Source organism: Halichoerus grypus, chromosome 2 (assembly GCF_964656455.1).
Source record: "Halichoerus grypus chromosome 2, mHalGry1.hap1.1, whole genome shotgun sequence".
NCBI classification, from domain to species: Eukaryota; Metazoa; Chordata; class Mammalia; order Carnivora; family Phocidae; genus Halichoerus; species Halichoerus grypus.
The window spans coordinates 149,044,240-149,057,533 of NC_135713.1; the positions used below are offsets into that span (position 1 = coordinate 149,044,240).

Consider the following 13,294-nt stretch of genomic DNA (forward strand, 5'->3'; position numbering starts at 1 on the left):
CCTGTGGCCACTGTGTCTCAAGATTATCTTTGGACATCCAGATGGCCAACAGACACATGGAAAGATACTCAACATCACTTGGCATCAGGGAGTACAAATCAAAACCATGAGCTATCACCTCACACCGGTCAGAATGGCTAAAAATAACAACTCAGGAAGCAACCCAAGAAACAACAGATGTTGATGAGGATGTGGAGAAAGGGGAACCCTCTTACACTGTTGGTGGGAATGCAAACTGTTGCAGCCACTGTGGAAAACAGTGTGGAGGTTCCTCAAAAATTAAAAAATAGAGCTACCCTATGACCCAGCAATTGCACTCCTGGGTATTTACCCTAAAGATACAGATGTAGTGAAAAGAAGGGCCATATATGCACCCCAATGTTCATAGCAGCAATGACCGCAATAGCCAAACTGTGGAAAGAGCTGAGATGCCCTTCAACAGATGAATGGATAAAGAAGATGTGGTCCATATATACAATGGAATATTACTCAGCCATCAGAAAGGATACCCAACTTTTACATCCACATGGATGGGACTGGAGGAGATTATGCTAAGTGAAATAAGTCAAGCAGAGAAAGTCAATTAGCATATGGTTTCAGTCATATGTGAAAGTAAAGAAAAAAGCAAAGTTGCAAAGGAAAATAAGAGAGAGAGAAACCAAGAAACAGACTCTTAACTACACAGAATAAGCTGATGGTCACCAGAGGGGAGGTGGGCGGGGGGATGGGGGAACCAGGCGATGGGGATGAAGGAGGGCAGTTGTCGTGATGAGCACTGGGTGTTGGATGGAAGTACAATAGTGAATCACTATGTTGTGCCCCTGAATCTAACATTACCCTGCATGTTAACTAATTGGAATTAAAATAAAAACTTTAAAAAAGAAAAAAGATGATGTTTGGTACGGTTCACCTGCTTGTTCAGCCTTTAAATAAACTTTGATTCACCTGAGACCTCACACTGGACCCAGCGCAGCTTCAGTCGGACCCAGTCCAGCCCCAGACCTCGCCAGGTTTGTACATTGGGCCCAGTCTGACTTCAGCCGTTTTCTGGTCTGGAAGCTCGTAACACAGAAGCTCAGAGCAGAACGTGAGCAGGACTTCTCCACCACCACCAGGCGTGGCAAGACAGCGGTGGGCTCAGACTGGGCTCCCTGACCCGGTCCCACCTCTGCCGCCTGGTCCGCCGTCTCTCAGTCACACCCGGAGCTGCGGTTTGATCGCAGATCGGTCCGCTCGCTGTGCTTGCTGAAATAACGGAATGAGCACAGAAGATGCTGTGGCCAACACGAGGCCCAAACCCAGGCTCCTTGCACAGGATGCGGGGCAGTAGCTGTCTCACCCGGGTACCGCACAGGTGGGCCCGGAGCCCCCATCCGCGTGCAGAGGAGGGCAGGACCTTGGAGGGGTGGGTGCCCAGCCTCCGCGGGAGCGTGTCTTCTGCGGCGGCAGGTGAGCCCCCGGCAGAGCCCCCAGTCTCGGCAGGCTCCGCGAGGAGCGAGCGTTCCTCGCGCTCTCCCGGAACGGAGAGCATCCGCTCGTGCGGCGGGAGGGAAGGCAAACACGTCTGTGCGCCGTTGCCACGCTTGCTGTGGAGTAAATGCTGGTTTGTGAGAACGCGTCAGACTCCAGGCTTCCCGGCTGGGCTGGGGAGAGGGCGGCCGCACCGCGTGCCCGTCCTCCCAGTGGGCAGAGGATGGCACCGCGTGCGCTGCACAGGAACATGGGGCGGCAGGGGTGCCTGGTGGCCCAGTCGGCTCGGCAAGGGCCACACTCTAGATTTCGGCTCAGGTCAGGGTCTCAGGGTTGTGAGATCGAGCCCTGCATCGGGCTCCGAGCTGAGCGTGGAGCCTGCTTAAGGTTCGTTCTCTTCCTCTCCCTCTGCCCCTCCCACTGTCTCTCTCCTCCTCCTCCTCAAAATAATAATAATAATAATAATAATAATAATAATAATAATAATAGCATTAATAATAATAATAATACACAGTGATAAAATGGGCTTATTTCATTCAGTCACTCGGTGAACATGTGTACAGACTTGCTGCCAGCGTCAGGCATTATGCGCTTGAACAACTAAGAAAAAAAAGTTTTGATTTTTTTTAATCCTCATACCCCTTTTTATTTTATTTAAAAGATTTTATTTATTTATTTATTTGAGAGGTGTGCAGAGGAACAGAAGGGGGAGGAGAGGGACAAGCAGACTCTGCCCTGAGCACAGAGCCGGACACAGGGCTCCATCCCACGACCCCGAGAAGGTAGCTGGAGCCGAAACCAAGAGTCAGAGGCCTAACCAACTGAGCCGCGCAGGTGCCCCTAAGCCCCTTTACAATTACTCTAGTAGGGCCATCACGGACCCTAGTGGCTAAGCTGCAGGCCACGGCTACCTGGCTTTTCTTTCTTCTTCTGTGCTCTTTCCGGCCTTTCTCTTGTCGGCGCAGAATGAACACATGCTTTAGACTCTCTACAGGGAAATAGTTGTATGCACGTCCCAGCCGAGACCACTGCCGGGCACACACAGGGACGGAGGTGCTCCAGAGAACGGACAGCATCCACAGAGCAGTATCGGCTTTTGCACAAGGATCCAGAAATCATGAGGTCAGAGGTGCACCTTTGTGAAGCCTCACGAAGATTCTAAAGTAACATGTAGACAGCAATCGCAAGCATTACCGTCGGGGAGTGAATGCTGGTAGTGGGGGCATGGGTCTCTCTATCTTAAGGACAAAACAAAGGTTCTCTTTAGGCTACTCATTCACGAAGCAGGTGCACAATGCATGCTTGGTTTGAACAAAGTCAGGCTGCCTTACAAAGAAATCTAAACTGGGGGGCGCCTGGGGGACTCAGTCGTTGGGCGTCTGCCTTCGGCTCAGGTCTTGATCCCAGGGTCCTGGGATTGAGCCCCACATCGGGCTCCCTGCTCTGTGGGAAGCCTGCTTCTCCCTCTCCCACTCCCCCTGCTTGTGTTCCCTCTCTTGCTGTCTCTCCCTCTATCAAATAAATAAATAAATCTTAAAAAAAAAAAAAAAAAAAAGAGAAGAAATCTAAACTGGACTTACATGTCCAGACTGTAGAGAGTTTTTCTTTCACCACTCTGTGTCCCCTCACTCCCTCCTTTCCCCCCATTCCTTCTTAGAAAATCTCAGCTTGCCCTACACTGTTCCATCTGTCAATACACCATGTTTCTCTTGACCCCAAGTGCTGTGACAAACACCACCGACCAGGCCACTTGAACAACAGGCATTCATCCTCAGGATTCTGGGGGCTGGAAGTCCAAGATCAGGTACCAGCCAAGGGGGTTCCTCATGGGGTCTCTCTTCCAGGCTTACAGAGGGCCCCTTCTCACCACATCCTCACATGGAACAGAGAGACAGAAGCCAGTACTGTCCTAGCTCTTCTTATAAGGACACTAACCCCACCACAGGGTCCCCAGCGCCATGACCTCCTATAATCCTACTCTCCTCCCAAAGGCCCCAGCTCCTGACATCAAGCCACTGGGGATTAGGGTTTCAACATATGCATTTGGGGAAGACACACACATTCAGTCCGTAGTACCAACCCTGGAGAGTCTGGTCCTGATTTTCTGGCACTAACCAGCTACTATGTGGGGTAGAGGGACTCCGAAACTTAGCACCTACACAGAAACACAGCCCCTTACTCGAGGCCATTCCTAGAAATACTCACCTCCTATCCCACACCCCAAGGAAGCCAAGAAACCCCAGCAGGACCTGGTGGAGGACCAGCGTTCCAAGGGCTGGCAGGACCAGGGCGGGGGAGGGCACTGTGGGTGACAAGTGGCTAGGACCACCCCCCCACCCCCGCATGGGGGCCTGCAGGTTGAGGGGCACCCAGGGCCGGCTTCATGGGCCAGCAACCTGAGCCCACACCACGGCTGCCCTGAGAAGCGCCCCGAGATTGCTTTGATGTTCTGCAGTGAGCATCCTACAAGTCTCAGTAGTCTTTGGACAAGATGCCGAGATTCTCATTTTGCACCAGTTCCTGGAAATCCTGTCACTAGCGCTGTGACATACTCAAAGCATGTCCCCCCCAAATCTCCAGCTCCTCAGTCGCAGAAACTCTTTCCTCCCGGACATCGCAAACATGTTAACAGCCCCAATGTCTGCCTCCCATGAGCCCCAGCTGAGACCGAAAGACCGCCTCTGAACGGTGAGTTTCGAGAATATGTCGGAGAGATCTGAGCCAACTAAATCTGCAGGCCAAAGGAGAGCCATTCTTGCTTGGAGTTCACCTCCTGTGCGAGATCAAGCCTCAGACCTCTTCCATTGGTGCTGGGAGCCTAGACGAACCATCTCTATGCATTACCCATTACATCTCCCGGAGAACACAATAACGATGTCCGCAAAAGTGGTTTGGATAGATGATCCAGAAACAAGCTCTTTCTCTATTTTCTTAAGTGCCTTGTATTCAAAGACTTTATCTTCCTAATGGAATCCGCGACTGTGGAAGTCGGTGCGATTTCATCGATAATATCATCTTTCTACGGCAGGAGAAATTATACAATTTCTGACTTTTTTTTTTTTGCCAGAAACTTAAATACAGAGCAATGCATCTGTGTTTTAATATTTTTCTTCTACACACCACATCACAAGTGGTGTTCCTTCCTTCTTCAAAATGAAATAAAGGTCACTACCCAAAAATTTTCCAATTCTAGGTTGCATTAGCTTGGTGCCTGGCACCAGTCAACCTGATTTCCAGGGTCAGCTCCTGCCTCCCGGGCTGCTTAACTTGGGACATATTTTCTCCGGCCTTCTGCTACCCATCTGTAAGACGGGGTTGATAATAGTGCACTCCTGGAAAGGCTGTTATGGGCACCACATTGAATTAGGTATTTAATAAATGGTTACCTATCTCCTAATGAGCTCCATAGAAATGTTTGTTAAATCAACTACATATTTTTAAGGTAAACAGATAAAATGGTTTAATGCTGAGTATGTGCAAAGCAGCTCAGGGCACCCAAACGTCAAGAGGCCCATGGACCTCAGAGGACATATTTGTATATGGGGGGCATTTGTGTTGGTATCTTGAAGGGTATCTTGTTAACTGCTCTGAAGTTGTGAGCCATTTCGTCTTGGGGCACCGTTAAGTTTCCTGGCCTGCTTGGAGAATGCCCTGGTGAGGCATTTCGTCTTGGGGCACCGTTAAGTTTCCTGGCCTGCTTGGAGAATGCTTGGAAAAGTGACCCCCTGAACAGAGCTGTTTGAAATACAGATTCTGAGTCAATACCTTTGAGGTGGAGCCCAAGATTCTGCATTTCTAACGAGCTTCCCAGGTGATGCTGAAGTAAGTGAGAAATGTGAATTCTGAACACCTTTTCTTTCCCTCTTGGCATTTAACATATAGGGAAACTTAACTCATGTTTATAAGAATTAATCTGGTAACTTCTGATAAAAACAGGACAAAAGGTCCAAAACGGAGTGCCTTATGATAAGCTTCTGGTCAGCTAACCAAGACTTAATTTATTGAAAGTGTTAGCTCTCCCAGAATGGTGTCAGGAATTCCCTGATCAGCTCTAGTGAGGTCATTGGTCTGATAGCCCCCTGCCATCCTGGAAAAGGAAAGGGACCTTGCAATATTGCTTTCTTTCTTTTTTTTTTTTTTTTAAGATTTTATTTATTTATTTGACAGAGAGAGAGACACAGCGAGAGAGGGAACACAAGTAGGGGAATGAGAGAGGGAGAAGCAGGCTTCCAGCAGAGCAGGGAGCCCGAGGTGGGACTCTATCCCAGGACCCCGGGATCATGACCTGAGCCGAAGGCAGACGCTTAACGACTGAGCCACCCAGGTGCCCTGCAATATTGCTTTCTTTGCTTCGCGTGACTTCTTGTTCACATTCAGTTCTGCCTATACACGGTTTTCATTTTGTACAGCTCCTTGGAACTCCTTTCTATCTGTTAAATTGGGTGCTGCCTGATTCTAATCAATTTTTGCTCAGATAAATTCTTAACATTTTTAATAGGCCTCAGCTTATCATTTAACAGGTCTATGAGCCTGTGTTCTGATGCCTAGTTAGAGAACAATAGCACTTACCTGCAGGATTTTTTTTTTTTTTAAGTTTTATTTATTTGAGAGCGAGAGCGGGCCCCCACGTGTGCCCACCATTGGGGGGGGCAGAGGGAGAGAATTTTCAAGCAGACTCCCCACTGACACGGAGACTGTTGCAGGGCTCAATCCCACCACCCAGAGATCACGACCCTAGATCACGACCCCAGATCCCCACCTGAGCCTAAACCAAGAGTCCAGCGCAACCCACTGAGCCAGGCAGGTGCCCCTAACCGTCGGACGTTTTAGCAGACTAGATGAGATCCTATGTATCAAGCACTTAGCATGTACCTGTCACTTCAAAGGGGAGTCGTCAGCGTTGAAATAAACAATTGGAAGGAGGACTGTTTCCCTTGAAACCGATTCATTTCCTCCCTCCATTTGAACGCCTGCCCTGTAGCTACACTTCCAGTATAAGTACCTTAATGTATTTTCGGTGTTTCCTAAAGAGTCCTTTGCATTTGCTCATGAACTCTTAAACTGGTCTCTTTGGGGCGGGGGGGGGGGGGGGGCTGATGGGAAATAGTTAAGTTATTCCCCATTCCCCTCTGCTCAATAAGTATCAGCTTCTCCTCCCCGGTCTTTGGCCTCAGAAATGTGTTTGCCCTTGGCCGGAGAAGATGGAGACGCGGGGTTAAACCGGTTTTTATTTCCGAATTTTAGTGTCCGTATTCCTGTTCCTATTTTGTCCCATCCAGAACCTACGACTAGACAAAGAGCCCTCTCCCGGCTGGAACGAAGATGCTCAACCTGACTCCCCGCGCGCGGCACACGCGTCTTCGGATTGGTCGGATTGCCGCCCAATAGGAAAGAAGAGCCGGCGTCTGCTATTTACATAAATTCCTAGCGGGCCCGGCGGCGCAGCCGGCCGTCCAATCGGATTCCAGCGATTTGGAGCCTTCATTTGAATATGGAGACGATAAATAGCGCTGCCGGCGCGGCCCGCGCTCATCTGGGCGCCGCCCCGCCGCCGGCCCGCTAGCCATGCCGGAGCCCTCCCGCTCGGCGCCCGCGCCCAAGAAGGGCTCCAAGAAGGCCGTCACCAAGGCGCAGAAGAAGGACGGCAAGAAGCGCAAGCGCAGCCGCAAGGAGAGCTACTCCATCTACGTGTACAAGGTGCTGAAGCAGGTGCACCCCGACACGGGCATCTCGTCCAAGGCCATGGGCATCATGAACTCGTTCGTCAACGACATCTTCGAGCGCATCGCCAGCGAGGCGTCGCGCCTGGCGCATTACAACAAGCGCTCGACCATCACGTCCCGCGAGGTGCAGACGGCCGTGCGCCTGCTGCTGCCCGGGGAGCTGGCCAAGCACGCCGTGTCCGAGGGCACCAAGGCGGTCACCAAGTACACCAGCTCCAAGTGAGGCGCGCCGGGCGCCCCGGAACCCAAAGGCTCTTTTCAGAGCCACCTCTGTGCTCAGAAAGGAGCGTGCCACCCGGTCTGATTGTGATGTGCTGCTCCATGGGGGTCCTGGGGCACTGGAGTGCGCGACGGGGCGCAAGACCTGGCCTGAAGCTGAGTTCTTTTAAAGGCGTGTATCCCGCAAAGGCCTCTCGGCTCAGTCTCCACCGAGCCAGCAGCGGGAGAGGGAGCGCGGTCTTGGCTTTATAAAGGCGGGGGCCCGATGGGGTGAGGGCGCGCGTCACCTCCAGGAAGTCCTCAGGCCACCCTCCCCAGCAGCACCCCCCCGCCCCGCCCCTTAATGGGTGAGGTCGGGATCCGCTGGGCGCAATGGTACTGAGGCCCTGGGTGTTGTGCGGCCTTGGTGGTGGCGTCCTTCCCTGGCCTCACTGGGCACCAGGAGCTTCTGGTCACAATCCCCTCAAGCAGTGTTAAGTTGAAGCAGCTTTTTATGGGCATCGTGCGTTTCTGTTGGAAAAATCAAAACGGTGGGAGCAAAGATCGTGGTCTCCGAACTCCTACTCCGCCAAAATCCTTCCTATTAGGAGACTGCTATTTCTTTTTTCGAAAAACGTGTATGCTTTTAACGGAAGCCCAGTAAGCGGCCAAAGATCCTTTTTACTGTATTCATTAGTTTCAGGTATGTTTAATATAATTTATCAGTTTTCTGTATAACACCCAGTGGAAAGAGCCTTTTTAACAAAACGAATGGAGGGCTTTTAAGGAAAACAAAAACAAAACAAACAGGTAAACAATACGCAAAGGGGGTAAAATGTGCCTGCTTCATAACTGAAGCACCAGGCCAGACAGGCCCGGTTCCCTGGCCCTAAAAACGTCTAGTACTGGTGATTCCCAAACTACAAAGCACGCCTCCAAGAGCATCCTAGTCTCCGAAAGCCAGCAGGCCTCCCAGGATCTGGATAGACGCCTTGGTTCCCTCAGGTGGGCCTTGGCCTGATTCTTGTCACCTAGGGGACTCACACCATCTCTGGTGACTGCCACGCTTCCGTCAACATTTAACCTATTATACAGTAAGCTGTTTATTTGCTTTTGTAGTTTTTATTAAAGGGATAGCCCCTCCCACTCAAATTTGACTTGAAATTTTTAGCTGAGATGGGGGCTGGGGAGAGTCTCTTAAATGCATCTCAGGTAAGATAACCTGCGAAATCCCTCCAGTGCCTTCCGGATCTAAGCGTTTACTTGGTTATCTCAAACCCAGAGAATTCTTCCACTGTGTTGGGTCCTCCCTCTTCAAGGCTATGCGCTGTCAATACCCAGCGAGCCTCTTCCTCCAACCTCCAGCTTAACATAAATAACGTTCTTTTTCTGTGTTGTAGCAGTATTACAAACGTGGGCTCTGTATTCAATCTCCCTCCATTTTCTTGATTATAAATTCTCAGCAGTAGGACTCTGTCATCCTGCATCTTCCCTAATAGGTTTCCTGGGAGGAGAGGGCCCAAGAGGGCCCGTGCTCCGTCCGGGGCTGTTGCTGGCTGTCTCTGCAGCCTCCACCACACTGTTGAGCAAACAGAGGCAGTCTTCTTTTTGTTTTATTCACGCTAATGAAGTGTGTGTGCCAGGGCCCTGAAAAGACTGAGAAATTAATCTGCATTTTGCATTATCCACAACAAAACATTCTCATACTGTTGTATTTGGGATTTCTGTTTATTTTGCTTCTTGATTTTATTTTTGTTGCCTACTGCTAGCAATTTCACACACTGGTGGAGACGAGTTTCATTTCATTAAACCTATGTCTTAAGCTCATTATTCAGGCAGAGAATCACGTGGGTCTGGGAGACTAGTTTCCTGTTGCCAGAGGTGCTCATGAACATACTGACTCCTAATCTACCTGGGTAGTGGGCTGAGGGCTCAGACCCAATCAGGAGGCCCCTGCTTCATAGTGGAGGGCTGGATCCTGTAGTGTTCAATATGAATCAGACATCTCTTAAGATTAAAGGTGTTGATTTTGATGATACCTCACCCGTTTTCAAATTTTGGGATGATAACTAGGAGTGAAAGAATGGAGTAAAATAGCCATGACAAAATTTCTGTCACTATGGGTTTTTTTTTGGGGGGGGTGTTTTTGTTTTGTTTTGTCTGTAAATATTGGTTCAGAGCATAGTAAAGGGAAAGCAAGGATGCACACCGATATCACTTTAACCATAACAATACTCTATGTGCCCATCGAGGCATAAACTGAACCAATAATGCAGGGAGCGTCACCACCAATCTCACTCAATGACGTAGGTTTCACCAAAATTAAATTCTGATTGTTTGAGAATTACTTACAATTATCTATCTTTGATAACTATGTATCAAAACTTGTTTTCATCCATTGCATACTGCCCAGGTGATTTTTTAAGTATTTTTAAGTTTCAATTTACATACCTTTTATTTATTTATTTTTTTGGATAAGGAAACGTAGTAGATAAAACACTTAATTAAAAACATATCTTACATTTGGATGAAAATCTGAGAGGTGCAATGGGAATGAGTTCAGGGAGAAAAAAAGAATCATCTAGACCATCTCAGTGTTAACGAAGAATTTGATCATGTGTTTTATGAATTGATTATGGTATCAAATTGCTATTTCAATAGATACCTTGAAAAGATTGATGTGATCGTGTCAACTGTATCTCAATAAAAAAATGTTTTGGAAAATGTGTAACAGTTCAAGAACTTTACAAATATTCCAACGTTTCTTTAAAATTTTTTGTTGTGACCATTTTGCTTTTTAAAACGTCCTGTGTTGGGATTTGCGTCCTTGTAACTATTAGAACTAAGGATAAAAATATTTTAGATGTCAACTGAAAAACGTGTGAGGTTTTAAATCCCTTTAGATTAGACCCACGCAGAAGGAACGGGTGGGTGGGCTTCCAGCCGCTGGGGCGGGGGACGCGCGGATGGCGACATTCCCTCCAGACCCTCCCGCCCAGCCCGATACCCGACCGGCCTCCTTTCGAGAGACGATTTGCAAAAACACGACTGTTCTCTTTCATTGTGTGTCTGTCTGTTCCCTGCCAGACAGGATGCCACGACCTTCCAATACATCTAAGACTCAAACAGGCTCAAGGAAGCGATTGTTAAGAAGAATCCCTTATTTACAAATAAGAGCCAAGCGAAGGGAAAGGCAAAGCGATGTCTTTTCCCAAGTGAAGACTTTTCGTGCCAAAGCGCTTTCTCTGACCAAAAGGACACTTTCCAAATTAAATGTCATAAATCCAAAGAGAGGGGGAATTCTGCATCACTGACGCTTCACAGAAAATAACAATGTGGCTGAAAGGGAAGGGAGCTAATTTGCTCAGAAAAGGGGAAATTACAGAGAAAGGGAATTATTGTCTTGAGCTGATCTCCCCCATCCCCACGTAGGTTAAAGCTACCCGCAGCAGGAAGCGGCTTATTACATCTGACTCCCGCGCACAGAACGCTGCCGTCTCCCTCTCGGTTTCAATGCCGCTGCAAGATCCAGCCACGCAAACATCCTCCCGGAAATGTCCCCTGTTTGAGAATAAAGATGTCCGGTCCAGGCAGGGATGCAGCTCCAGGCGCCACCGCCCGGGCTGCGCAACAACCAAGTCCTCACCTCCGGGGTCCATTCATCAGGGACACCGGGGAAGGAAGGCTGGCATGAGGTCCTTCTGGAAGAGGTGACCCGCGCCCCTCACCCACAGGCGCACGCCACGCGCGGACAGTGCGGGCCCTGGGAGCCCACGCGCGCAAACGCCGGGGATACGCTCTGCAGCCACCAGAGGACGCAGAGCTCGAGGATCCTACTTCGACTAGCAATGCATTAATAGCCCCAAAGGGGAGGGTGGACACGGGATCCTTGGTCGCACCCGCGACGGCTACCATCCCAGACCGCCGTAAAGAACAGCTACACGTTCTTGCCTTCCGCTCACACACGCACAGGCGCGCGCACACACAGACCCGATAACCAGGAAACCGCTGGGACGCACAGAACGGAATTGGTTCACATGACAACCCTTCACCGTGTTCGAAACCCTTTTTCGATTGTGTGGGTGGCTCTGAAAAGAGCCTTTGGGTTCCGGGCGCCCGGAGCGCCTCACTTGGAGCTGGTGTACTTGGTGACCGCCTTGGTGCCCTCGGACACGGCGTGCTTGGCCAGCTCCCCGGGCAGCAGCAGGCGCACGGCCGTCTGCACCTCGCGGGACGTGATGGTCGAGCGCTTGTTGTAATGCGCCAGGCGCGACGCCTCGCTGGCGATGCGCTCGAAGATGTCGTTGACGAACGAGTTCATGATGCCCATGGCCTTGGACGAGATGCCCGTGTCGGGGTGCACCTGCTTCAGCACCTTGTACACGTAGATAGAGTAGCTCTCCTTGCGGCTGCGCTTACGCTTCTTGCCGTCCTTCTTCTGCGCCTTGGTGACGGCCTTCTTGGAGCCCTTCTTCGGGGCCGGAGCCGACTTGGACGGATCAGGCATGATGGCAGATCTCTCCAAACAAAAGGAGCAGACGTCCTGAGGAACTGTATTTATACGTCCCGTATGCAAATGAAGGATTCAGACTTCTTCGTTTCTGATAGGCTCAAATGCCGCCTCACGTCACTACTTGAAAAGGCGCATGCAAATTAGGGGATGGCGGCCTCCTTTTCTGATTGGTCGCCATCGCTACCCAATCGGACGAGGCCGGCTTGACTACCTCCGGACCATATATAAGGGCTCACTGAGGCCGGCGGACTCGTTATTTCGCCCGTTCATTCTCGGCTCTTTTCTCTCCCGGCGCCCGACTTGGAAATGTCCGGCCGAGGCAAGCAGGGCGGCAAGGCGCGCGCCAAGGCCAAGTCGCGCTCGTCGCGGGCCGGCCTCCAGTTCCCCGTGGGCCGCGTGCACCGCCTGCTCCGCAAAGGCAACTACTCGGAGCGGGTCGGGGCCGGCGCGCCGGTGTACCTGGCGGCCGTGCTGGAGTACCTGACGGCCGAGATCCTGGAGCTGGCGGGCAACGCGGCGCGCGACAACAAGAAGACGCGCATCATCCCGCGCCACCTGCAGCTGGCTATCCGCAACGACGAGGAACTCAACAAGCTGCTGGGCCGCGTGACCATCGCGCAGGGCGGCGTCCTGCCCAACATCCAGGCCGTGCTGCTGCCCAAGAAGACCGAGAGCCACCACAAGGCCAAGGGCAAGTGAGACTGCGGAGGCGGGCCGGCAGCGGCCGTGCTCCCCGGGGGCCCCGTGACACCAAAGGCTCTTTTCAGAGCCACCCACAGTCTCGAGAAAAGAGCCGCACTGAGCACGCATCCTTGCCTTGTCCTAGGGCTGCGTTCTCGCGGGCGCACGGGGAGCGGGGCCGAGGCACGATCCGGGCGCGCTTACGCGCACGGTGGGCTCCCGCGTCGGTTTGCCGCAGGGAACGCCAGCGGACACGTGTCCGTCGTCTGCCTTTGAATCTCACCCCCAAGCCTCGGGCTCGGTCCGGCTCATCGTGAGGGTATCTGTTCCGGGGGCTGACCGCTGCTTTCGGCCGCGCAAAGTGTCATGCGGTCACGTTTAGATGCCAAGGACAGGCTGTTCCTTTTCCCGGGCCTGGATAACTGGGCGGATTCACCTGGTTTTGAAAATATGTACTGTGTAGAGACAATCTGATTCTTGAGGTTCTCCTACGTAAACCTTACGATTTACATTTAAAAATGGAACGGTGCTTGACTGAGCGGACGTTGCAAAGTTCTGGAAACAGGTCCATCGGAGTTATGAGCTAATCTGGAGATTAAGGTCTTGGAAAGGGTTTCTGCTCTAGAGGCGTTTGCAACATTTAAAAGAAAGTCGTTTTTAAGGGGAGGGTAAACTTTTAAAGAAAATCTTACTGTAAATAGAATGACTA

General features: G+C 51.0%; 3 protein-coding genes and 1 long non-coding RNA gene across 4 annotated transcripts in view; 2 read left to right on the forward strand and 2 right to left on the reverse strand.

Annotated features, from left to right (window-relative positions):
- LOC144380998 (uncharacterized) overlaps positions 1 to 13,294 on the reverse strand; it is a 33,189-nt gene that overhangs the window by 986 nt on the left and 18,909 nt on the right. The gene's annotated exons all lie outside the window — the stretch shown is intronic.
- Positions 7,035 to 7,445, forward strand: LOC144380997 (histone H2B type 1-F/J/L-like). The gene has a single exon (XM_078066431.1). It carries the CDS (start codon positions 7,036 to 7,038, stop codon positions 7,414 to 7,416), a length of 381 nt encoding a protein of 126 aa, XP_077922557.1. The 5' UTR covers position 7,035; the 3' UTR covers positions 7,417 to 7,445.
- LOC118552631 (histone H2B type 3-B) lies at positions 11,424 to 11,898 on the reverse strand. The gene has a single exon (XM_078067709.1). The coding sequence runs from the start codon at positions 11,896 to 11,898 to the stop codon at positions 11,518 to 11,520; it is 381 nt and encodes a 126-aa protein (XP_077923835.1). The 3' UTR covers positions 11,424 to 11,517.
- On the forward strand, positions 12,198 to 12,733 carry H2AC25 (H2A clustered histone 25). The gene has a single exon (XM_036119163.2). The coding sequence runs from the start codon at positions 12,211 to 12,213 to the stop codon at positions 12,601 to 12,603; it is 393 nt and encodes a 130-aa protein (XP_035975056.1). The 5' UTR covers positions 12,198 to 12,210; the 3' UTR covers positions 12,604 to 12,733.